Source organism: Colias eurytheme, chromosome 1 (assembly GCF_061535395.1).
Source record: "Colias eurytheme isolate Ceu_HAF_F1 chromosome 1, ilColEury1 Martin Lab GWU primary, whole genome shotgun sequence".
Taxonomy (NCBI): domain Eukaryota; kingdom Metazoa; phylum Arthropoda; class Insecta; order Lepidoptera; family Pieridae; genus Colias; species Colias eurytheme.
In genome coordinates, this window is record NC_142980.1 from 11,405,282 (window position 1) to 11,431,863 (window position 26,582).

A 26,582-nucleotide genomic window follows, 5' to 3' on the forward strand; every position below is an offset into this window, starting at 1 on the left:
AGGACCTCGTAAAAAATTTCGTAATTTTTAATACACTTTATACTGTTAGAAATTTCCCAGACGGAATTACAATATTGTTTAAAAAGTATACTTATGGTTAATAGGGTTTCTCATTTAGCTTTAAATGTCGGGATTTAAATTGAGTAAAAACCTAATTCTCACGTTTTCATGTCGCAATCTGTAATTAGCATTTCTTGTTAGCTCCAACGAACTTTTTAATTTGATTAAAATTTTTGTAACAGAACGATAAACTATTGTCATTTATCAATGAAATGAAGACTAATAGAGTTTGATGCTATCAATATTCAATAGTAAAACGTTGGATATGAGACTAGTATTGCTTAGCGTATTTCAGATTTAGGTAAACCCTTAATTCCAGACAACGCTTGTAGATGAAGCCCGAAAGGAAATCAGACGACCTTTTCAGTGTCACGTTTTGTGAAGTTCACTCGTGACGGCGTTTTGTTTATTTCTTTTAGCGAGAATTATATCGAGTTTCTAAGAATTCACTTGTACTTTTGGAAGAGAAGATTAGTACTGTAAACAAAAGCACGTGGTTTTGCGGAATTTACGTAGAACTTATAAAGCCTTCTTGGCTTAGACGGTTTTGACAAGCCTAAGTGGAGGTTACCTAAAATGGTTTTTGAATTACAATTAATTTATTTTATTGAAAACAGGGTTCGGTTTGAATTTGTCTTAATTTATTAATGTTTTAAATTTGTTCAAATCATTTAGGATATTGTGTTTGGATAATAGCGGATAGTGGATTAATTCAAATAAATTTAAATTTCTACATGACCGGACTTTGTTTTAATAGAGATGCGCGCGATTATCAACTATTAATATTTGCAATATAACGATAGAATTCCTAAATCGGACAACCCTTTGAATTGGATATTTTTTTCTACTTTTTCCACATTCGCAATTACCCTGCTCTATTAATAGTTGTTCATCTCTATACAATTATTTATTCAACATAATTCCACAGGACCGCAACACATTCGCGTCCCTTATAACGAACGGCTTGGCGGCGCCGAAAACTGTTAATGGTACGGAAAAGAAAGGTAATTTCTCTTTGTGACAATCCATTGTGCCAATACGATTGTTCTGCGCTTGGTGTATGGCCACTGCATGTACCTATTGATACACGTTTGAGTCGTATAATATACACATGCATATATATTATATGTGTTATGGTGTGATACACAAGTGTATATTTCATTGTTTGAATGTTTGGTTGGCATTGTTTGATATAACTTTTTTATTTTGTTAGATTTTTTGTTGTATGCCGATTGAATTGAGTTAAGAAGACTATTTAAAAAATCTCTCTTTGATTTGGTACAAGTTTAATAGTTGTGATTAAGGATAATTTTTGTCTACTTAGATCGTTATCTACTATTTACTATAATAAGCCATTTTTTTTTCAAAATATCACTATAACTAAAAAAAAAGACGTGTGGCACTCGGGGACTGCCGCGGTAAAGCTATTGCATGCTATTCATGCCTTCAAGCCACACCTCCGTGTCCGTCGGAGTGGGGAGCGTGAGGTTTTTCGTTACTAAATTTCTGGATTCGGTCCCCGCGCTCAAGGCCCGCGATAGAAGCTATGCAATAGCTTAAAATTATAATATTATACACAAATTATAACGTTCTTCGTTAAACGCAGTTAAAGTTATTAATTAAGTATTAGTTACTTAAGAATCTAAATACAATTTTATAGATTTCCAAAGTGATGGTTATTGATTTTTTTTTGTATTTTTTTGTTGTTTGTGTATTCACATAAATAGTTGTGTCAATAGCTACTAGCTTAAGCGTAGTAGTCGCCCGCCTTCGCAGTTCAACGGTGTATTTTGAATAATAATACTAAAGGGTTCCATAGACTGGCCCATGTTTGTTTGAGTGTGATGGACATTCTTTTTAATCGTACATTGCATATGAGTTATAGTAAAGCCATTTTAATTTAATTAAATTGGCTCGACAATAAAATGGCATATGTTTTAACTTTTATTCATACATGTCACTATGTGACATCAATAAGTCTATGAGATGAATTTCGTACTCTATGACATTCATCTTATAACATTTTTAAATATGTAAATGGTAATTGAATCTGACCAAGCCCTGGAATGTCCTGACAGTAGAGATTAGATGAGTAATTATTTAACAGTAAAGGAAAAGACTTTTATTAAAAAAAGATCTATCAGGTTGGCACATGGATGAGTGAAGTGAATGCTAGTCAAATTGGTATTAATTATAAGCAAAAAAGTACAAACTATTTTGGAAAATAATTGTGTTTCTATATTTTAGCTTGTTTTTTAACTTGAGCAGTTCACACAAAAGATTACTGTACACAGTAATTTTAAACAGTTGCAAAGGTAACTTATACTGGCATTCACTCGTTCTTGTAGTTAATTTTAGGTTTATTTTCGCTTTTATACTTAAATGTCTGGATTGCTGATTTTCTATTTTTATAATTTTTTTGTTGTCCGTAAATACATATATTAACAATTTAGATACCTACGCATCCAAATTGATATTATAGCCAAGTGTATGAATGTTTGTATAAGAAGGTAAGTAGGTTGTCCGCATATTATGCACCCCGCTTCGATTTCATAAATCCACAATTATATGAATGTAGCTTTTGCACTCAAAGCTGGCATTGCATTACAAAAAAATTCTAAAAAATTACTTACAAAAAAAAAGAAAAAAAAATACTATAATTAGTTACTTATTCAAAAGGTAATACAGTATCAACGATGGTGGCTCGTATTCGTCGGTACAGAGGTCTGACTTCAGGCTTCGGGATAAAGGAAAGGATCGTGACGTTCATGCCGTTCCTGCTGAAATTGTCCTTTAGAAACATATGCGATGAGGAAGGCGAGGTTATATACCTGTTAGTGCAGGCGACACCGTTCTTTTCAGCGTTTAAATGTAAGCTTTTTGTACTTGTTTTCAATGATTTTCAATTTATTTTGTATTATACAGGGCTAGTGGTAAAATGTTTAGATATTGACATTTGGGAATTGCAATTTTTTTCATGTCATGATAGCATAATATTAAAAAGAGGGTCACGTTTTCTAACATTACGTCTTATTTAAATTATTATTGTTTATTTCACAACTATTTTTATTATTCTCAGCACCCAACGAGTTAGTATCGAAAGCTGTGCCATTCGTAATAAGACATGCAGCGAACGGTGATATTAAGTACATTGATCCAGAGTCTGTGCCTTATCTGGGCTATTCACCACAAGACATAGTCAATAAAGACGCCCTACATTTATACCATCCTCACGACTTGGCGTATTTGAGACAGGTTTATGAAACTATTGTGAAAGAGGGGGGAGTACCACGCTCAAAACCTTATAGGTAAGTCTCGTAATGATTATTTAGTGTCCATATAACATGTTTGAATTAACAACGCGTTTTGCCGCGTGAAATATGTTGATGTGGTATAGAAATGTAGGATATGGTGGTATTCCCATATATTTGTCATTTGGTACAGACAAATACAATTCGTATAATATGTATATGCGATATATATAAACTTTGGTATTAGAAATTATTGTTTTTTCTTTAAACCAAGCAATATACAAAAGATATAAAAAATAAGTAAAATAAGGTTCATTTTTTTTAAATGTTTCATCCAAAATCTTACATAAGTATATATATACTTTTTAACCCTACAGTTATGATATTATACTATTTACTTTATATAAAAAAGGATAGTCTCAGTATTGCCAGGATTTTAATTTTAATTTTTTTTTTTATATATATTGTACTCTGATGTATTTTACCTTGCAAATTAATTAAATATCTAATGGACTTTTGACAAGCTTCAGTTATTGCCTATACGTAATATAGGGTATGTTGATATTAGCTTCTTTGAGCAGCTTTTTCAGACAAGTCTGTGATATTTAAGTCCCCGACCTAGCCAAGAGGTAAGTTCCAAATGTATCTTTAGTCACGTTTTGCTACTCACCAACAATATACGTCTGTCATAATAATATGCCTAATGGCAATATGCCATTGAACATAAAAACACATTAACCAATCATTTGGCATGCGTTTAACGAAGACTATAGATTTATTTGCATGTTCACTCTACCGATTTACATGGCGCCTTATATTTTCCCCCTAATTTTTGGGTACTTTTTCTTTTTGGTAACGATTTAGTAGTTACGCTTTGTCTTTCCTTATCGTTGAGATGGATATACGTGAACGAGTTTGCAACTGTAATTTATTTTTACAGGATGATGGCTCAAAATGGCGACTATGTCAAATTAGAGACGGAGTGGTCTTCGTTCATTAACCCATGGTCGAGGAAACTGGAGTTCGTTATTGGAAAACATTTGTTGATTGAAGTGAGATGTTCTTATTATTACTAAACATATTTTAAACAGATTGTTATACATACTCTAATTAGGAATTATATGGAGTTAGTTATATTTGTATAATATTATATTCTTTTTTAGGGACCTAATAATCCAGATGTATTCCAATCTGCAGACATTGAAAAGTCTATTAAGTTGTCTGAAGATGAAAAGAATAAAGCTCAAACTATCAGGGAGAGTATTGTGAGGATTATGAATGAGGTAAGGATATAAATTTATTTATAAATACATAATAGAAAAATGAACTGAGGATGCTAACCATAACGTATACCTATACGTTATGGTTAGATAACCTTACCTATACATATCTATTGTTTATGTTTATCTGTTACCACCTTTTATATATGTCCAATGTCCAACTTGACACCCTTTATCTATATATTATACTAGCGGTCCGCCCCGGCTTCTGGCCCGTGGTACCTCCATTTTAAACTATCCTATCTCTCGAGTTGAATTTTTCAATTTTTGGCGCAAACATAAAAACGTAAATTTAGACGGCGTTTATATTATAAAACTAAATTTCTAGCTGTTAACAAAGCCGGCCGAAGCAGCCAAACAACAGATGACCAAGCGTTGCCAAGACCTCGCCTCGTTCATGGAGAGTCTCATGGAGGAAGCTCCTAAGACTGACGATGAAATGTGGCTAGATATCAAGGAACCTGATAATGGATATTATGTAAGTATCTATAGGGAAAAAAGAATAGTTGAGTAGGATTTGAAAAATATCGTTATATAGGTAGATATTGTTTTATATTCATTATTTGTTAAATGATCGTTTTCGAATAATGTTCAAGGTAGCCATCTCGATTGAGAGTAAACTGAAATTGAACTGCATACATAATATCCAATTTAGCTCTAAAATAAATACTGTCATATTCATTTTGTTTTGAAATTTAATAAATACACATTGAAAAATTAATAATGTAAGTACATGCCTATTTAAGTATTTATATTATATATCTCTTTCTCACTTAACTTTTGTTTGATATATTATAGTGAAGCACTGTTATAAATTAATAATAGTTATAAACTAAACATATTTCAATGCAGGAGAGAGATTCAGTGATGCTCGGTGGTATATCCCCACACCACGATTGCAATGACAGTAAGTCAAGTACTGAGACACAAATAAGCTACAACCAACTTAATTATAACGAAACACTACAACGGTAAGTTAAAAAAAAATATATATATATATTTATAAATCTGAATGTAAACTTATTGACCAAATTATTTTTTATTTTTGCCTTAATTTTTGCATGCGCGTGTTCTCGTCGATTATATTTATATTATTTTGAAGTTTTCTATGTGTCTTAGATCGAGGAAAAAAATTTTTAAAAAGGAGTTAAATTTAAGACTGTACTAATACTTAAAATTGTAATTTTAATAATTATTAGAATAAAAAAGAAGCATTCTGTTCGAGTAAGATAAATAATAAGCATCTGCAAATTTGATATTTCATAGATATTTATTCGTATTTAACATTTGATAAAGTATTATTATATTAGAATATTATTTATGATGTATCATTATATTGATGAAATAATAAATGAAATGTTTGTTTATAGGTATTTCGACAGCCATTTACTGTTTTCCGAAGAGAACAACTCTGATACTCCTTCTGATAGGCCAGCCGAAAATAAGAATATAAAAGCGAATTCTAGCGGGTATGCTGATTTTTTAATTAATTAATTATTTTCTATTTAAATATATTATTTTACTATTCATAATTATTCACTGAAAAAAAAATGTATAAAAATATTTTTTTCAAAAACTAAAATAAACTACTAACTATATGACTATGGTTAGAAAGTTATTGTGTATGTGCGTATTAGCATGTATATTTTTATAATAAACTAGCGGTCCGCGCCGGCTTCGCCCGTGGTTAAAACTATCCTATCTCTCAAGTTGGATCGAACTGCACATGGTGTGCGAATTTTATTATAATCGGTTAAGTGGTTTAGGAGTTCATTGAGGACAAACATTGTGACACGAGATTTATATTATATATATATAATAAATAATGATTGGTTTTCAGTATGTCACCAATGGCCCAAAACTCCGGTGACTTAGGTGACATGACAAGCTCATGTGACTCCAGCGCACTCACTCTCTCTAATTCCACTCCTATGGGTGATTATTATCAACCCGTAAGGCTAACTGAGTCTGCTTTGACCAAGTGAGTTGATTATACCTTATTTTTAGCATCATAAATATGTATGATCATAATATTATGTTGTGTTATTAACATTCTTTAATTACCGTTATGTTTTTATGTAACCGAATCCTTGAGACTCGATTTTCACTCACAGACAGATATAATTCAAATTTAGTGCACTTACCAAGGATTGGTGACAATACAATCATTAACGAGCTCAAGCTTTTGTTTAATTTTGTGTAAACTGTTTTCAATGATATTAGTTATTATTCGTCGGGACAATTTACTTAGTTTATAATAATTATGATAATAATTACAGACACAACGCAGTTATGGAGAAAGAATTAATGAAACTACACCGTGAAATCAAAACCGGTACCAAAGACGACAGAAAGAAGGCATCAAAAGAATCTAGACAGAAGAAGAAGGAACATCTTGCCCGTTGCAATGCATCTTTCTTGCCTACGTCGGCTGGATTATCTACTGTTGATTCTCAAGTAAGTTTATTGTAAGGGATAAGTAAAAAAATGTATAAAAAGTAGAAATCATTGAGATACTATTACTACGTATGGAGACGACAACATAGGCCAACCGGTCTCACTGCACTCAGTCGCTTTAGCGCGATGAAATAGAAAAAAAAATAGAAACTATGACATTAAATGACGCTTCTGTTTGTCAGTGTTACTACGTATCAATTTTTTTTGTTACATTGATTGGTTTTAATTGAATAGTTTTACTTGATAAGTTTATTTATAATTTTTTTTTTGTTACATTGATTGTTCTTAATTGATAAGTACCTAATAGGCAAAATATTAACAAAGTTTCGCCTCTATACAACGACATCGCTTAATCTATGACTAAAGCCACGCCGCGCCACTGCGCTTGAAGCACAGATTTTGTTCGTAGTGTCTGTACCAATAGGGATATTTCGATTATTTATAAATTAATGTGTTTCCACTAACACACACTTAAAAGAAGAAAGCGGATATATAGCCATATCAAGACATATGTTTTGTTATTTATACTTGCTTTTATAAATAACTAGCTATGCCCTGCGGTTTTACCCGCAGTGGTCACTCCACGATATTGACCACCTACAACTTATCATAAATAAAAAAAATATATAATTTTTAAATTATTTCAGCCTCATGGTTTAAAGCGGTCATCGAGGCATTCCGAAGACTCTGAATCGGGCTATAAATACCGTTACTCTACGGCCAAATTGCCCAGACGTAAACAGAGCACAAGCGCTGCGCCTGCGCATCCATCAACCACACTTACTAATACTCTTGGTAAGGAACACAATATTACACGCTTTATATTAGCTTTACCTGTATGTTTGTTTGTTTGTAACCGACTTCTTTGGGCGCGATTTTGACCCACTTTAAACGGCCAGATTTCGTTCAAACTTTGTAGATTTATTGAGGACCGATGACAATACACTAATTTGATAAAATTTTCTAATTTTTAGTTCGGATTTCTATAAAAAGCGTGTTTTTTAGTTTTTTTAAACTACCTATTATTTTTATTTTATCATTAGTTTATAGATCAAACGAAATTCTTCAAAGGACTTGTACATATCATTTAATCAAGAAAAAGAAGATCGTGTGTGCCGTACGTGACGGTATTGCCATGACCCGACCTCGAAATTTTACTCTCAACACGCATAAATAATTTTCACTAAAAAGGATTACTTTTTTAACATAACATCGCTAAAATATATAGATTATAGTGAATATCAAAGTTATACCGAAACAAGAACAGCTTTTTATAGTCAAGTTTTTTAATCTCTTGCGATTGGGAGAGTATGAAATTATACATTTTAATGGTCTATGGGCTCTATTGCAAATCAATTCAATTTGAACTATGGTTGGAATACAATTATTTTTATGTCACCGCTTTTTCAGTATCATCCCCAATGCCGACAAATTCAATGAACAACATGAATACTTTCTTCCTTGGAGTCAGTATTCCTCAACAAATGTCTATGATGAGCCCAGTGGCTGCGATGCCTGGTAAGGAAACCTTTTAAATCATTTTTGGTATCTTTTATCCATTATTTTTCATCAAGTTCTAAAAATTTATATATTTCATTTCTAATTTTAGTAGTATTTTTCATATGTTTATAATTTAATTTCAAACTTTCATAGCATATAGGATTCCTGCGTTTCAATTGCAGTTTTGTTATTAAATTGGTACTTTACTCACGTCTTGTTATCCGAAATATTACCTGTTTCTGAAGTAAAACAGTACCATGTCTTCTATTTGTAATATATTTATGTTATGTTCTATAAGGTATGTTCCCGATATGCTATACTATGCCTGCATCATCCCAGCAAATGATGCAAAATGATGTGGAAATGCCAAACCAGGAACCGTCAACTAGCAATCATCCGTTTACCAGTAAGTTATTTATTTACATTTTAATCTAAAATAATATCGTGTTTTTTAAATCTATACTAATATTATAAATCTGAACTGAATTTGTTTGAACGCGCTAATCTCAGGAACTACTGGTTCGATTTGAAAAATTATTTCGGTGTTAGATAGCCCATTTATCGAGGAAGGCTATATATGTATAGGCTATATCACGCTAAGACCAAAAATACATAATTGCTTATTTATTAAAAACCCATTTACACGTGCTTAAAACTGCCGATTATGTTGATATTTACTACAATAAATATTCTAGAATTCATACCACTAACAGCGTAATATAATATCGTAAACAGATTTCAATTCTAATGACATGTATGTGTTTAAATTTATTTGTAGATTGTATTGTATTTAGAACGTGTTACTGCTAAATAGATTATTAATTAATGATAAAATATGTAAGCTTGAGCTCAATAGTGGTATGGTATCGTTAAGATTGTCCATGTAACTTTCAGTGCCCTATGTAATGTACGGTCAACCGGTATATGGATCGCCGTTCATGTATTCGCCGATAAACGCTCAAATGGGTATGCAATACCCTATGCAGCCGGGTTTCGTCGCGCAAGGTATGAACGCGGCGATGCACCCACTGGGATTGTCCAGCGGGAACTACCAGGAGGTGAGGCTCGTTTTGTTACTTGCAGTACAACGTCGGGTGTATACTAGAGCATTTTGTCAATTTATATGTAATGTAAAGTTTTTACTAATGTTCGACGGTCTGTTCGATATTATGCTCGTAATACGCAGTAGATTAACCTGTAATATTTCGCAGTAGCGATCACATTTGCTCAGTAAAATGTTACCTCAAAACACTGGTTTTTTTTAATCAGATTGTAAGACAACATTGAGAATTCGAAAGAGAAAAAAAAAAGAAATTTTTGATAAATAGTTCGATAACATTGAATGGCTAATGCTCGATGTTCTGTTACAAATAAATGCTCTAGTTTATGAGCACCCTACGCGGCGGTTTTGTGAGGAATTTGGATTCGTTATGGCGATATCTTCGGATATTAAACGGGAAATGAAAGTGACTTTAGATTATTAGATTTTCAATGAAGACATGTCCGCTATTGTACCTCACAAACATTTAGAAATGGATTTATTTGGTTTATTAGATTTTAATGGAGATATTTCCAGGATTTGTACCTCGCAAAAATTTAACAGTGACAATAAAGTTAAAAATGTTAGATATTTTGTGGTGGTAAGTTAGTTTTGAACTAATTTCTATGAAATGTGGCTGTTAAATGTGAGAAAATGGAGAATTGGATGAATGATACTTGAATTTGAGTTTAGAGGGTGATTGTAAAATTTGCTGAGCAAATTTGTACTTTAGTGTACAACACTAAAGTACAAATCTACAGATGTTACATTGAAAATGAGTAATCAAAACATAGCAAATGGAGTGGAATGGTGTTTTTATATTCGTTTTCCGTAAATTTTTCATATCCTTTCTTTATGTATTATAAATAACTATTTCTTACATGACATTAATATAAAGATATTGAAATTGTATATATATTTTTCTTATTTATGGTAAATATTATAATATGTATTATAATATAATTGCATTATACCATGTCAAAAGAAACGACTCGACAAGATGAGGGGTTATAGAAGGGTTATAGCTACAACAAATGCAGATTATTTTCGTTTGAACTTTATGGTAGTCATTTTAAAATTACATTTGCTCATATATATTCCTTATTTACATTTTCATATAACTGGAATAATTATAGTATTTATATATTATAATATATTCTTCCGAGCCTGGTTTTAAATCCCTCACAAGATTCGCCGCGTATACTATTATAGAACTATTTTTAAGCGCACAAACTTCATACATACCACAGCTTATGTAAAGCGACGCGTACATGTCCTAGAATAAGGTCGACTTCATATGCTATGTTTTTTTTTTGTTGCTGAGCATATGCTTATTTTTAAGTACGTTTTATTTAAGGGTGAACATATTAGTGTTAATTATGTATAAGCGTTTAAAGCCTGAAAATGATTATCCTATCTTTAAAGAAGGATTTCAGACGATGGTCAATGTATGAACCAATGTTTTGGACATATACGCATGCTATGTGCCAATAATAATAAAGAAACGCAATAAGTATCTTTAATTTGATACTGGCAAACTAACATCGCTAAATGCCTTAAAAAAGGAAAAAAAATATATGTAATGAAAAATAAATAAACCGAATAAGAAAATGATTATACAGTAATCATCGGTTAGCTATAAGATGCGGCAAATATAGTGACAATTTGTGACCAAAGGGGATCCACCTAAGAGCACATAGTATTAGAGAAGTATACTATGACATGTCCATAACTCACTGCATTACATCATCCATTAACTATCATCATTGGCTTTGCTTGTGTTTCTCTAAACAATTTTACAGTGGTGGTAGTTGACGAACGTGTCTGTGATACAAAATTTTACGATCATGTGAGGGTTTCGACTGTTTTTATTGGTACTCTGCCGGCGAGGTTTTTGTTTTATTTGCCTTAGAATTTTGTAAAATGAATGCAATGGGCCATTTACTGCTTAAATACATTTTCTGTCTGAAGGGTGATTTAACTATGGCTGTTTGCATATAAATTGTTATGCTTATGTTAACATGTAAATACGCACCTGTATTTGTCTGAAATAGGTTCTGGATATTCACAGTAACTTAAATGTTTGTGTTTATTGTAATATCATATAATTAGTCCATATTTAGATAGTTGATTAATTTGTACTGCCTCACCTAAATAACAATCTAATTAACAATATGCATAGCTACTTATCTATTACGCTTAAGTGCGAAACAATGAATATTACCCCCGCTTAGTATATTTAACCGGCATGGTGTGAAATGCAGATGTATTGTTTTTTAAACCAACTAATTGATTGATTAATACAAGTTTGAACTGTACAAATAACACCTTCTTGTCAAAGCTGCATACAGACTGTTCGTTGGCTACTCGCATGTACCGCTTATCCTTGCATATCCTATTTGTGGTACGGAACTGGTGCATAGCGTGAAATTCACAATTGCAATGCATCGCAGGCTTGTAAACTCACTTTCCCAACGAAGAGCAAGTTGGTCCCTTCGGCCACGTGGCGAGAGAAACGGGCGGAACAGCTAGCGGCCGCGGCTAAAAAAGATAAAAGCAGCGGCACGAGTAACTCGTCGGCTGCCGTTTCTAATCTGGTATGTCTTTGAACGTATTTTGATGGATTGTGACCGACAAAACAAAGGGCTTGTGTAGCTTATTCGACCGATAGGTATATGCAGATTACCATTACCGTAGTGAAGTTGGTTGTGTAACGTATTTTGTCATTGGAATCAGTTCTCATTTAAACATTCATGTCTTTTGATGAATTCCTTGGTGCTATACTAGAGGATTCGATAGTTTGGCAAAATATGAATATGATCAATGATAGGGATCGAGGAATCGACTTGGGATAAGACTACAATTCACAAAAGGATTCGAATGCTATTTCTTGTTTTGACAATGTGATTGTGTGCTATTTGAAATTGCTATTTTGTAGTAATCAATAGTAATGCGCTCTGAAGAAATAAAACCTTAAATAAAAATCATATATTATAGCTATTTAAAAATTTAATAACAATAATTTAATAATAACCGCCGCACTGCCGCTACCAAAATGAATTATGATTGTTTGTGAAAAACGCATGCATTCATTAAAATATATAATAATAATTATCCTCATTAAAAGGTACGTCGGTGATATGCCATGGAGAAGTAATATCCTGTGTGCTTGCTGGTTTCGTTTGAATATATTATGATACAAATACACTATAATCTCTTTTCTGCTTTGCTAATACTTGGATCAAAGAGTGATACTTGATTTTGCAAAGATTAATATTTCATAGATAATAGACGTTAGTGATTTAATTATTATCTAAGAGTGTATTATTTTTTAAATTTGTAAAATGTTAAGTTTACCTAATGTTACTGCTTAGTTAAGTTTTTTCAATAAAAGTTCGATGAATGCGCAAATAATTTGATAATATTATAAGTTATAACACAACATTAAAAAAATGTTTAAACTTTTTCTATAAATACATAGATAAGTTATTTATAAAGTGCACTTTTCACTACAGCCCAATATTACATGTATTGTTTTGTCTAGGTGACACTAAGGTGAAGTGGTTTTGGGTACACTGTCTGGACGCAAGTATAATTTGTTACTTCTTATCATGTGTAACTTGTTTGTACGTTATTACAGATTTAGAATAAGTTAATTATATTGATTTGAAGGTTCAGCAGCGTTGCATCTTCGTAACAGGTATAACTGTAAGAGTTAATGTTGTGTCACTGGGTGTTAGTGTTAAGTCGGGAAATTTCGGTACTAAATGTGTGTTTATCAACAGAGTGCAAATGCAGCTACAGAGAACCAAAGCAAGGGCAAAGAGCGTCTCGGAAACAGCGACGCCACAATCGACAAGACTGACGAAGAATCCAGCTATTCCTCATTCTATTCTAACTTCTTTAAGAGCGAATCTGGCAGCGCTGAGGAAAGTGATGTTAAGAAGGTAGGAAATATTACTTGCCATCGTTAGTTAAGTTATTGCAATGAATAAATATATTTTTAAAGTTTTAATAGTTCCAGTTTGCCACTAAGAAGATTTGTGTTAACCGCAAACAAGCATTGTTAATGATAGATTCATATTTAAAAATACTCAATATCTCTTTAAAATAGAAAATTTTAATAATAGTTGTTTTTTTACGACAGCGGTCGATGGATCCCATTCCACCTTATGAAAGTCAGCAAGCCAAAAAGGTAGCCCGAAGGAAAATGGATCCGCCATGGATGGAACATGTAAGTTGCATAATTTAATATATAATTTCATTTTCATATATACATTTCGGAGATTCCTCGCGATTAATTTCAACGTCCGCCATGATCGTAAATAATAAAAAGAATCAGTGCGCACAACTGGCGCGGTTGGCTGTCGGGCGGCAAGTGTCGGTCGAACTGACACCCCCCAACCTACCAAACTACTGACTCAAGGAAAATGTCATTGTCACTTGTCATTGTCATAAATTCATTCGTTAAAACTTCAAGTCTTACTGCGTCAATATTAAAAATACTCACAACTTTACCAATAGATGGCGTTAATACCAACTGAATAAATCAATACTCCGACACGGCCATTCTGACAATAAGCGCGTTCTCGCGCGATTTCTAAGCCTATTTAGCTCTGATCACAACTTTGCGTCAAAGTTTGTAACGTAGAACCTACACAAAGCGCGAAGCTTCCCATGTAGAGTTAACACATGAAGCGCGGAGCTTCCCATGTAGAGTCAACACATGAAGCGCGGAGCTTCCCATGTAGAGTCAACACATGAAGCGCGGAGCTTCCCATGTAGAGTCAACACATGAAGCGCGGAGCTTCCCATGTAGAGTCAACACATGAAGCGCGGAGCTTCCCATGTAGAGTCAACACATGAAGCGCGGAGCTTCCCATGTAGAGTCAACACATGAAGCGCGGAGCTTCCCATGTAGAGTCAACACATGAAGCGCGGAGCTTCCCATGTAGAGTCAACACATGAAGCGCGGAGCTTCCCATGTAGAGTCAACACATGAAGCGCGGAGCTTCCCATGTAGAGTCAACACATGAAGCGCGGAGCTTCCCATGTAGAGTCAACACATGAAGCGCGGAGCTCCCCATGTAGAGTCAACACATGAAGCGCGGAGCTTCCCATGTAGAGTCAACACATGAAGCGCGGAGCTTCCCATGTAGAGTCAACACATGAAGCGCGGAGCTTCCCATGTAGAGTCAACACATGAAGCGCGAAGCTTCCCATGTAGATAGAGCAAACACATGAAGCGCGAAGCTTCCAATGTAGATAGAGCCAACACATGAAGCGCGAAGCTTCCAATGTAGTTAGAGCAAACACATGAAGCGCGAAGCTTCCAATGTAGATAGAGCCAACACATGAAGCGCGAAGCTTCCAATGTAGTTAGAGCAAACACATGAAGCGCGAAGCTTCCAATGTAGTTAGAGCAAACACATGAAGCGCGAAGCTTCCAATGTATGTAGATAGAGCCAACACATGAAGCGCGAAGCTTCCAATGTAGATAGAGCAAACACATGAAGCGCGAAGCTTGCAATGTAGTTAGAGCAAACACATGAAGCGCGAAGCTTCCAATGTAGATAGAGCCAACACATGAAGCGCGAAGCTTCCAATGTGGATAGAACCAACACATGAAGCGCGGAGCTTCCAATGTAGATAGAGCCAACACACGAAGCGCGAAGCTTCCAATGTACATTGAGCCAACACATGAAGCGCGGAGCTTCCAATGTAGATAGAGCAAACACATGAAGCGCGAAGCTTCCAATGTATGTAGATAGAGCCAACACATGAAGCGCGAAGCTTCCAATGTAGATAGAGCAAACACATGAAGCGCGAAGCTTGCAATGTAGTTAGAGCAAACACATGAAGCGCGAAGCTTCCAATGTAGATAGAGCCAACACATGAAGCGCGAAGCTTCCAATGTGGATAGAACCAACACATGAAGCGCGGAGCTTCCAATGTAGATAGAGCCAACACACGAAGCGCGAAGCTTCCAATGTACATTGAGCCAACACATGAAGCGCGGAGCTTCCAATGTAGATAGAGCCAACACATGAAGCGCGGAGCTTCCAATGTAGATTCAGCCAACACATGAAGCGCAGAGCTTCCAATGTGGAGCCAAAACACGAAGCGCGGAGCTTCCAATGTAAGGCCAACACATGAAGCGCGGAGCTTCCAATGTTTAATTTACGCGTGAAGCGCAGGGCTTCCAACGCTAAACTCTCGCATGAAGCGCGGAGCTTCCAATGCTAAATTTACGCCATCAGCTCCTCTTAGGAAAGGAAAAAGAAACAAGCGTCTAGGGATGCGATCCTTTATTAGCATTGATCAACAAAATAAATTGTAAACATTTCTACTAACCAAAACACCAACAACAAAGATAATGGAAAAATCATCATATCGCAACCGTCGACATAATAAATACAATCGTGTATCTCAACAAATGCCGTTTACTTTGGCGACTAATCATTTTATTTTAACATAACTCAATATTTAATTATTAATTTTTAAAGCCGATTAGAAAAATAAAACTCACTCTTATTACAAATCATCAAATTGATTAGACATTTCTGGTAAACTCATAGGATATTAACTCAGCTTTTCATGACACACATATTGCGCACGGTATTCGAATTCAGCTCGCGAAAATCAATACACAACCTGTCAGAGCCATCCTTCTTCTTCACGAGGATCGCCAGGCTTGAAAATGGTGACGTACTCTCGCTGATAATGTTTTTAGACTGGAGGTCAACTATTATGTCAATCATGGCCTTGCGTTCCGCGGGGGCCAGGCGATAAGGTTGACGCTGCACTATTTTGTTCGGATCTTATAATCTAATTTCCATCTCACCTGTTGTTATGACCGTCTGAGAGTTCCCCTTTACGAAGTTTTCATTAAAATTTTCAATAATAGCACGTAAACGAGCAATATCTTGGATGTCTGTAAGGTAGGTATCGATTGCTTCTATATCGGCACTTTGCAAAGCACAAACGTGCGCACGAACATCGCGAGAAACGTGAACGTCTTTATTTTTAATTATTAAGTTTACCCCGAGTCGCGTAAAAACATCAAATTTTTTTTAACATCATCGATCTCAATAGGCAAAGAAATACGGAAAAAGAATGAGTGAAAGTGGAACCAATACCAGTTAAACGCGTAAATAAAAAAAATCTCGTACACCGGTCATAACGTCAGCGATAAGTTTACGAATGAGCGAGCAGATCCACTATCTACGAGGGCTTGTTATTGAAATCTATCAACAATAATTTTAACAAGCGGCGATTCTGACTAGACACACACGTATTAACGGACTTTGTATCATTACTTTTTTTTTTTAATTTTTCGTCTCGTTGTTTAGAGAAACACACCTGCTCTGTATGCAGCAATTTGCAACAATAAGTGCACTGAACATTTTTATCGACAGGCGGGGAACATTTTAATTAAAACGTTTCCGAATGTGAAACCTTAGTGTGCGGACGGAATTTACAACTTCGCTTATAGTGCCCCATTTTGCCGCAATTGTGGCACATAACATGGTCATTTGTTTCAATTTAACGCTGCTTAAAGTCACTACAAAAAGAGCTCGAAGTTGAAGGTCGTTTATTATTTTTATTAATTTGAGGGTAGGTAGCAACGTGTCTATCTAATGTTACAAAGTCCGTGGCGGTATTTTTTAATAAATCTGATCGTACCTGATTTGTCAGAGATACCTGACATGACGACTTCGATCTCGTTCGCCTCGCTCGCGCTGCAGCTGTACGCGCACGTAGCCTGCAGTTGGTGGAGTATTTGATTTGGCGGATTGGTTCGCCGATTCTCGGAAATATGTCTCGCTCGTAGTAGCAGGGTGTCGGTTAAATACACTGGAGGAATGATGGTCAGATCCCACCGCTGCTTTCGGAGATTCCTCGCGATTAATTTCAACGTCCGCCATGATCGTAAATAATAAAAAGAATCAGTGCGCACAACTGGCGCGGTTGGCTGTCGGGCGGCAAGTGTCGGTCGAACTGACACCCCCCAACCTACCAAACTACTGACTCAAGGAAAATGTCATTGTCACTTGTCATTGTCATAAATTCATTCGTTAAAACTTCAAGTCTTACTGCGTCAATATTAAAAATACTCACAACTTTACCAATAGATGGCGTTAATACCAACTGAATAAATCAATACTCCGACATACAAATAATACGCCAATACTTTTTAATAATGTTATTTATTTATTATACTAAACAATTTTTACTTGATTGTTTCAGGTATGTGTGACATCAGAGCTGATATACAAATATCAAGTGCTACCCAAGACAATGGAAGAGGTTTTATCTTGCGATAAGAAGAGGCTAGAGACTTTAGAACAAGTGAGTTTATATTTTTAACACTTATGATATGAGTTATTTAAGCAAATTTTTTGGGAGTGAAGGTAAAAAGATAGCGGAAATACTAGAATATTATTATTTATTCTCAAATAACTATATTATTTGTCCTAATAAACGTCGAATTCTTTTCATTTCAATTTATAAGATTGTAGACAATAATGAAATACTTCCAAATTTCCTTGTGGAGACAAGGATTTACCAGGAACGAGCAACGAGTTCCTTTAAAGATATTAAATCTAAACTTTCGACTGACCGGTTGGCTTGGTTGGTAGTGGCCCTGCCTTCCAAGCCAGAGGTCGTGGGTTCGATTCCCACCCGGGCCAAATATTTGTGTGATGTTTGCTCTGTGTCTGGGTGTTACATAATATCTATCTAAATATTTATTTAAAATTATATATGTATGTTTATCAGCCATCTGGTTTCCATAACACAAGCGAAAGCTTAGTATGGGATCAGATCGTGCCGTGTGTGAAAATTGTCCTGAAATATTTATTTATATTTAAACTAATAAAACCTGGACCCCAGCAGTTATTAAAGTGAAACTTTTATTACATCGTCTCAAACTTTTTGGTCTGTGTAGCGCATGTCGCGTGTCGCGCGACCGTCACGCGACATGCGCTACACAAAGCAGTGTTCGGAACCGTTCGAACAGTTTCACTTTTACCGTGGTTTCATAAAACCAACATTTTTTTATTGTATTATATCGATTTTCCTCTCCCAGCCAACACTAGTGAACGAGCAGTTGGGTCAGTTGTACCTGGACCTCCAGTTGGAGGGCGTGGCCGCGCGGCTCACGCTCGAGGAGGGGCTCACTAGCTCCAGCAGTTCGGGGGAAGAGAACTTCGCCAGGAGCCCTAAGGTCCAGGTATGTCGCCAACGTTGTCCAATCTAAAAATCCTAATGCTAACAAACGAGATCTAAATCCTACTACTAGATATTATAAAGGCGAAAGTTTGTAAGTATGGATGTATGGATGTTTTTGGTACTCTTTCACGTAAAAACTACTGAATGGATTTGAATGAAACTTTACCACAATATAGCTTATACATACATATAGGATAGGTTTCATCCCGGAATAACACATAGGATAGGTTTTATCCCGGAAATCCCACGGGAACGGGAACTATGCGGGAAATCTAGTATTACATATAGCTGTCGTTTAAATGTGGCAACGAATAATTTAAAACGTGGTTGTCACATTTAAATGACTCGTGTTTTATTGAGGGAGCTACCTACGCTCTATGCATTCAATAAAAATAATATTATTTACTTTACATGATATCTTTGAATAGTAGATTGAAAGGTTGTAAATGTATAAATGGCGGCCATATTGTTTCTAAGCCATCTCTGCCGGGCAACCTTCGACCTTCAACCATATTTATCCTAAACTAGCTTTCTACCCGCGGCATCGCCCGCGCAGTCAAAGAAAAACCAGCATAGTTCCCGTTCCCGTTCGATTTCCGGAATAAAACCTATCCTATGTCCTTTCTCGGGTATCAAAATATCTCTATACCAAATTTCATGATAATTGATTCAGTAGTTTAGGCGTGATTGAGTAACAGACAGACAGACAGAGTTACTTTCACATTTATAATATTACTAGCGGTCCGCCCCGGCTTCGCCCGTGGTACATATTTACGTTTTCTCTCCATAAGTACCATCCTCGTACTTCAAGGAATATAATAAAAAAAGAATTAACGAAATCGGTTCAGCCGTTCTCAAGTTATGCGCTTACCAACACATTTTGCGATTCATTTTTATATCCTAAATAACAGAGTGTAACATTTCCAGAGTCGCCGGAGAAAGCGCGAATACAGTAAACTAGTTATGATTTATGAGGAAGATGCACCTCTACCGCCGCCAGAAGACAACGCCTCTTCCACTTCATAATGCCGCCATTTTGTTTTCAACAAACCTAACACGAACACGCCACGTGAATAGAACTATATATGAGGACGAAAGACAATTTTGGTGTTACAATAATCATTTGTGTGTCTATTTTTAAGCCAAATGATATATTAAGCTTAAGCTAGTAAGTTTTTTTATTACCACTTCCAATTTCATATAAAATATATTTTGTGTAATTACTACTTACACACGCTTCAAATATATTTTTATTAAGATTAAATATTAAATGTTTAATATTTATTTAAAGGTTATGGGATTTATGATAGCGTTGACTCAGTTCGACTGAGACAAAATTTGTAGAAAAGAATGATAGTATTATCATTTCTTATTTTTTATTTCTCACCCTTTAGATAAATTAATATGGAAGTGTTACTGGAGAATCTTCTGGAAAAAGGACTTTAACGTCTGTGATACAGATTATCGCATAATTAAAATAAAATTGCAATGTTTTGAAGTGAAACTTTTTTATCGGGGTTGGAAAAAAATTTAGTGTAACATTTTTTCGTTACGCGTGACATTTTTCCGTTACGCGCTATCTTTTTCTTATCTCTACCACGCGTGATTCGACGTTTTTCTGTAAAGTTGCTTAAAGTAAATTATTTTTTTAAAAATAAGGTCATATAAGGAAGTTTCACTTCTTACGTGTGTACACTAGTACACGCACACATTTTTTTATTTGGGCATTAATAAAATCCTGTCAACTAAAAGGTAATTTTTGCGCAAAATTTTTAAATTTTAAATAATTTGATAAGATCAATTTATTTATCACATGTTTATTTCTGTTGTTTAAATGATATACTTTATTATTCTTCTTTGAAGTATTTTTCTGCGAAGAAATATTTTCCTAATATAAAATGAACGTAAAATCTGACGTATATTTTTGTTATAACGTTACAAAGAATGTTTATTTATTTACATCGATTGTTTTATTGTAAACATAAAAGTAACATTTTAAACTTACAATTGTATGTTTTTATAGTATAGAATATGTTATGTGTATGTTTATAATAGTATTAAATATAGTATATGTGTAGAGTTAATGAAATATATTAATATGTTTTATATTCGATAAATTATTATACCTTTGGTATATATTTAAAAAAACGAATATTAATACATAGACATTTTATGTATGTAAAAGATGTAGTAAAACATATTATATATATAGTAATCAATAATTGTATTTTAACAAGATCTATTATGAATGATTGCATGAATATAGTGTTTTGAATGCAGCTCTTTCATGTACTTATTTATCATTAATTATTGGGAAAATTTGTATAAAAGAAACATTTCTCTGATGTATTTAATACCTATGGGATCAAAAAGTTGCTATTATACGAAAAACAAATTTGAAATATATACTTATACTTATATATAATTAAAAGTCTTGCAACAAAGTCATATTTTAATAAGCTATTTATAATATCATGTCTAATATATAGATTAATAGTTACCTATTATCGGATTATTCTTATAGTATACATTAAAATCTATATTTAAAAAAGCAGATAAATCATAATAATATCAATATTGCAATAAGGTCACTAAAATATTTTTTTACATATTTTATACATTACATTTAAAGTTATAATAAGCAATAATGCAATAACATACCATCTCTACTACCGCTACATATTTGCAATAAAATAGACATATTTTCATTCAAGATTGTTTATTCGATAATAATGTTTATACTTTGCATTTGTTTAACGTCAACGTTATATTTCAAAATTGAAATATGTATACTAAGAACAATTGAAGGCATTTTGTGAAACGACCGGTGACATCGCCGTTATTTACCACAGAATATAATTTTGGATGAATAACAATATTGCCGGTTGATTTTATAATGTAGATCTAAAATAGTAGCGGCGTAAATGGATGTGTAATTGTTAGTGTAAGTGAAGTCGGGAAGTTCGTACGTTGTCGAGGAATATCGCTGTCTTGTTTCTATAGACTAGTTTATATTTGTCAATTACTTCGTTCGATGTGGATTTTGTAATTAAATGTTCATTTCTGTGAATGTGCTGTTGTTTTATTTCCTCTAACTCTAAGCTAAATTTAATTTTAAATTGGAATTTTATGATAATCAAATTTCATGCAATGTTTAGACCTCAAAGATATGTTTCTAACCAATATGTACACTTGGAACATTTATAGATTTTAAAATGTATGTGATAAAATTAGTTTATATTGGTGTTTGGATTCGTATTTAATATATCTAGATATACCTAGACTTCTGATGTCGTTTTACAAGTAATTTTTTTATTGTTTAAATTCTATTTCTAGCCTTAGGATAAAATATCTTATATAAAGATGAACGAAATTAAATCAAAATATAAGTAAAAACTACATAATATATTTTATTTTACCTTCCTCAAAAAAAGCTTATATTTTAATCGAGATCTCAAATAGCTGAACAATGGATTCTGCTACATTTTCTAATATATTTTGTTATAAGCCATTTAATATTATCTGTTTCGTGGCAGAAGGTAATGCAGATGACCAGGTATGATCTGATTTATTATGAAACACGTCGATTGATTTTGTGGATCTTGATAGACATTTTGGCACAAATCATTCAATACTTGGGTATAGTGCCACAAACTTATCTGACCCGGTGACGGTGTCACTGATGTCGCTTTCTTTTTATATAAACAAAATATTTCGTATGAAAAGTCTGTGAAAATGTGACATTTCAAAATGGCGGCACGTAGTTCCAGTTTTTGCCACCGGGTCAGATAAATTTGTGGCACTGTATAGTGCCACAAACTTATCTGACCCGGTGACAGTGTCACTGATGTCGCTTTCTTTTATATAAACAAAATATTCCGTATGAAAAGTCTGTGAAAATGTGACATTTCAAAATGGCGGCACGTAGTTCCAGTTTTTGCCACCGGGTCAGATAAGTTTGTGGCACTGTAATTGGGTATATTTTCTATGCTATAACAGCTGTGAGTTCACATATCATTACAAACGTGACTGTAAATCTCGCCTATGATACAAAATCAGTTAGTTTAATCGATAAGAATAGCAAAGGTCCGCTCAATATTTAAGAAATAGTACAACAACGCACTTATTGTCATAAATTTGATCATATAGAAGAGATTTGTTTTTCAAAGCAACGATCGGCACGCATATTCCCGTTAATGTTTGTTTTTGTTTACAGCACGATACCCCGCTTACAGTCATAGACATTACCGGCGTTAATTTCAAGTGCCTTATTTACAGCGGGTCCAATTGTTTTTTTCCTTTGTAAAAGGATAGCTGATAACATGACGGCCTCTAGAATTTGTATACACACGCGTAACAGGAATTGGCACTGTATGAACAATTCGCCCGTACAGCATTACCCATAACTGTTAATGATGCAAATTATATGAAAGGCTCTTGAGCCTTTTTTATCTGACGAGGCTACCGTTCGATGTTATGAAACCTAGGTATTCAATGTTCATTTTGAGCCAACTTGCATTTGTTCCAATTCAATGAAAACTCTGCGCAAGCGAGACTTTTAATACTCTTCTTAGACAAATAATGTAAACTCTTATGATTTTGAAAACTCGAGAACATCGTTGAATATAAAAAAGTAGCTATGAACTATGAAGTCACATGATTTATCTAGTCCTTGGTTACAACAAGGGCATTACAAAACCTTCTCTAACGTTGAAAGAACTATACCTAGATTGTACCTACTCGTGTTGTATTCACAAGTCTTATTTCCATTTCAACAAATTCGCGCTTTCCTTTCAATAATGGATCTCACAGGATGAACATCATTAAAATCATTTAAATCCGTGTTTATAGATTCAAAATTATTGTCCGCAAAAACAAAATTTTTATTTTAAATTCACGAATATTTTGAGTCCCATTGTTATCCATAATCTAACCCAGTAAGCCAATAAGAAATTTGGTACGAAGCAACGTCTTATAGCATAGATAAAGGAAAAATTACGAAAACCATAAAAAACCTTGCAGGTTTGTACGGAACCCTCGGTGCGCGAGTCCGACTCGCACTTGGCCGGTTTTTTTTATTGCACGCTAAATTTTGCACGTTCAATTATGTGGTTTTATATTAAGTTTAAGTTTATAAACTGTCAATAAACAGTAGATCGACTACTTTGTTGGTACTCAGTTGCTCAAACTCTTATCTGTGTCCGTTGGTTACATTGATCTACTTTGTTTAATTAATATCTAATAAAATATAGATGTACTTATTCATGTAACAAACAATTTGTTTAAATATTTAATTGGCAGAAACTTAGGCGAAATAGTTTTTAGTTGACTGAAATAGTTTGGTAGAGTGGTAGAGCAAAATAATAATTTATCTATAAGTAACTAAGGTAGGTAAATATGGGTATGGGATTCATCTCGCATTAGAATTTAAATAAAATTAAAAACTAAATAATAATATTGTAAACTTAATAGTGGATTTCACATTTGTACTAGCTATTAATTATTTATTCAATTTTTTTTCTAATGTTAAAAAAATAAATTGAATACCTAACTATATGTACTTAATAGATACATAACTACTCGATAATTTTGATAATATAGGTACATCTTAGTACATCATACTCTACCAATGTTTTTAAACCTTTAATTGAATTTCAGGAAAGGTTTTTATAAAAATTTAAGGTAGATATACTTAGATAGAATTTACGATTTAGGGTGACAAATCAACATCGAGCTATGCTGCGCTGTACTGCGCTGTGCTGTGTAAATGAGCGATTATCATCTACAAGCTGAGCGTAGCCTCACACAGCGCAGCACAGCATGGGTTGTTTGTATCCTCATTAAAATATTAGACGAGCGAGTTGACCAAACACAGCACAGCGCAGTACAGCGCAGCATAGCTCGATGTTGATTTGTCACCCTTAATTCCTTTTTATCACTATAAACTTAAATTAAAACTTCATTTTGTGTACGTACGCGTCTGTACGTGTCGTTCCATCGGCACGCACACATTGAAGCTATCAGTAATTATGTACATTGTAGCAACATTCACGCACACATAGGCGGCACCAACACCGAGCCAGCGCTACCTGCCGACCTGCGCAAGAGTCACATTCCGTCTCCCACCTTCGCGATTAGCCGTCGAGCCTGTGAAGGCTTCGAATCAGTTGCCATTTTTTAGAAAGTGCCTTGTGTGTGTTTACAATACGTAGGACGAAATGACAACCCAGTAACGTGAGTTATTAGATTCATTATTATTTACTTCATTTGTAATTTTTTCACGAGCTATGCACCAACGAAACCTTATTTCTTATCGCGTCATAATTATATCTATCTATACAAGAGTCACTTGTTTTAGAAAGCGAGCATTGCAACTGCGACTTATATATTGTGAAGCAGATTTACATTATTGAATTGTTTTAGCTATAATTTTTAACTTATCTCTACATTATATTTACTAAGATCACGATATCACGTGGTTTGGTCACGTACCTACCGTGATCTAACAGTTTTTCCCTGCATATTTTTCCTATGACTAATCGTAGCTTTAATATAAAAAAATAATCTACAAGCGCCACACTTAGACTTATTACTTTAACAATTGACTTCAAAGAAAAGGCATTGTTTATTTATAGTATAGCAATTACAAATAAAAGAAAGAAAGGACAAAGGTGCATAATAGAGAGGGGTTTAAGCGCCGGGGGCATTGTCAACGTTTGTCGTTTGCGGTATTTAGGGTTCCCTACTTAGCGAACTAAACTACAGTTAAAACTGCTTTATCCCAATCTGATAGAACAAAGACAAATTAAATTATTTAAAATTCTCACGCTGTGTCTTAAGGTTTCTATGACAAGGATATACCTAGGTAAGAGTAAAAAACGAACATGACTTAAAATCAAGGAGACCATTTTCTGGCTTTTACATATAAGTAAGTTATGATTCAACATAGTGTAGGTATTTACGAAAACCGGTTAGGTACGAACCTAATTAGCAGAAAGTATAATTAAAAGTGCTTTTTAAACGATAAAATATAATTAAAACGCAATGCAAAAGCAATTTAAATTATTCAGTGAATTCATGTAGATAAAAGCATTGTTTTTTTTATTATCTGATACTTTTATGAAAATAGATAAGAGATGGGTAACGCGAGTTCACTCCTATTTTCCGAACATCAAACAATATTATAAATAGTGTCCTTTGAAAGATGAGCATTCCTAGGAACGGCTTCATAAAATGTGAAATGCATTTACCTATGAAGAAAAATGAATCGTAAACAGGCAGAAGATTTCTTTATAATTTGCATGGTTTACTTTGAGAACATTTTCCTAGACGCCTACCTGTTTAATGCAAATTCTAAGAATATTATTTTTCCAGACCTTATTTTTCATATCATCTTTCAGTTCACGGAAACCTGATAAGCGTTGTTTATTGCAAAGGGATTTTATGTTTTAAATTTATTTAAATTTTAAACTACCTACCCCTTTTTTATAGTGGGGAAATCTTCCAAAGATACCCACGGCCCCCGGGGAAGGAGCCGTGGGTTATGTCGGATTCTTACCTACTAAAACCCCACTGTGTTCCGTCGAGCCGCTTTAATGATGGGGCCGCGGGTATTTGTTAGAATTCTTTCGCGACAAACTACCTACCCCTGTCATTTAGCTACTGTAAACAAGTTACGAAATGTATGGAAATCTGTGGAATATTTAAACAATGCAAATGTTTGGATTGGGGATTTATTTTTCATATCCCATATAAAGGGTA

At 34.1% G+C, this 26,582-nt stretch overlaps 2 protein-coding genes across 4 annotated transcripts in view; both read left to right on the plus strand.

The window, feature by feature from the left end:
• per (period circadian regulator) overlaps positions 1-21,891 on the plus strand; it is a 32,959-nt gene extending 11,068 nt beyond the window's left edge. Inside the window, exons 8-27 of one of the 3 annotated variants that reach the window (XM_090104513.1) lie at positions 989-1,064; positions 2,740-2,931; positions 3,140-3,368; positions 4,252-4,363; positions 4,475-4,594; positions 4,920-5,069; positions 5,444-5,562; positions 5,962-6,060; positions 6,432-6,572; positions 6,871-7,048; positions 7,696-7,843; positions 8,459-8,566; positions 8,847-8,954; positions 9,443-9,606; positions 12,041-12,184; positions 13,373-13,534; positions 13,735-13,821; positions 17,838-17,939; positions 18,679-18,822; positions 19,749-21,891. In XM_090104513.1, the coding sequence (XP_089960639.1) occupies positions 989-1,064; positions 2,740-2,931; positions 3,140-3,368; positions 4,252-4,363; positions 4,475-4,594; positions 4,920-5,069; positions 5,444-5,562; positions 5,962-6,060; positions 6,432-6,572; positions 6,871-7,048; positions 7,696-7,843; positions 8,459-8,566; positions 8,847-8,954; positions 9,443-9,606; positions 12,041-12,184; positions 13,373-13,534; positions 13,735-13,821; positions 17,838-17,939; positions 18,679-18,822; positions 19,749-19,847 (2,682 nt within the window). In that variant the 3' untranslated portion in view covers positions 19,848-21,891. The remainder of the gene's footprint in view (positions 1-988; positions 1,065-2,739; positions 2,932-3,139; positions 3,369-4,251; positions 4,364-4,474; positions 4,595-4,919; positions 5,070-5,443; positions 5,563-5,961; positions 6,061-6,431; positions 6,573-6,870; positions 7,049-7,695; positions 7,844-8,458; positions 8,567-8,846; positions 8,955-9,442; positions 9,607-12,040; positions 12,185-13,372; positions 13,535-13,734; positions 13,822-17,837; positions 17,940-18,678; positions 18,823-19,748) is intronic. The other 2 variants (XM_090104520.1, XM_090104529.1) reach the window with 2 other exon arrangements.
• A 3,008-nt stretch (positions 21,892-24,899) lies between these two features.
• grnd (grindelwald) overlaps positions 24,900-26,582 on the plus strand; it is a 29,361-nt gene continuing 27,678 nt past the window's right edge. The window contains exon 1 of the mRNA XM_090104538.1: positions 24,900-25,055. The gene's annotated coding sequence lies outside the window, so the exon portion shown is untranslated. The remainder of the gene's footprint in view (positions 25,056-26,582) is intronic.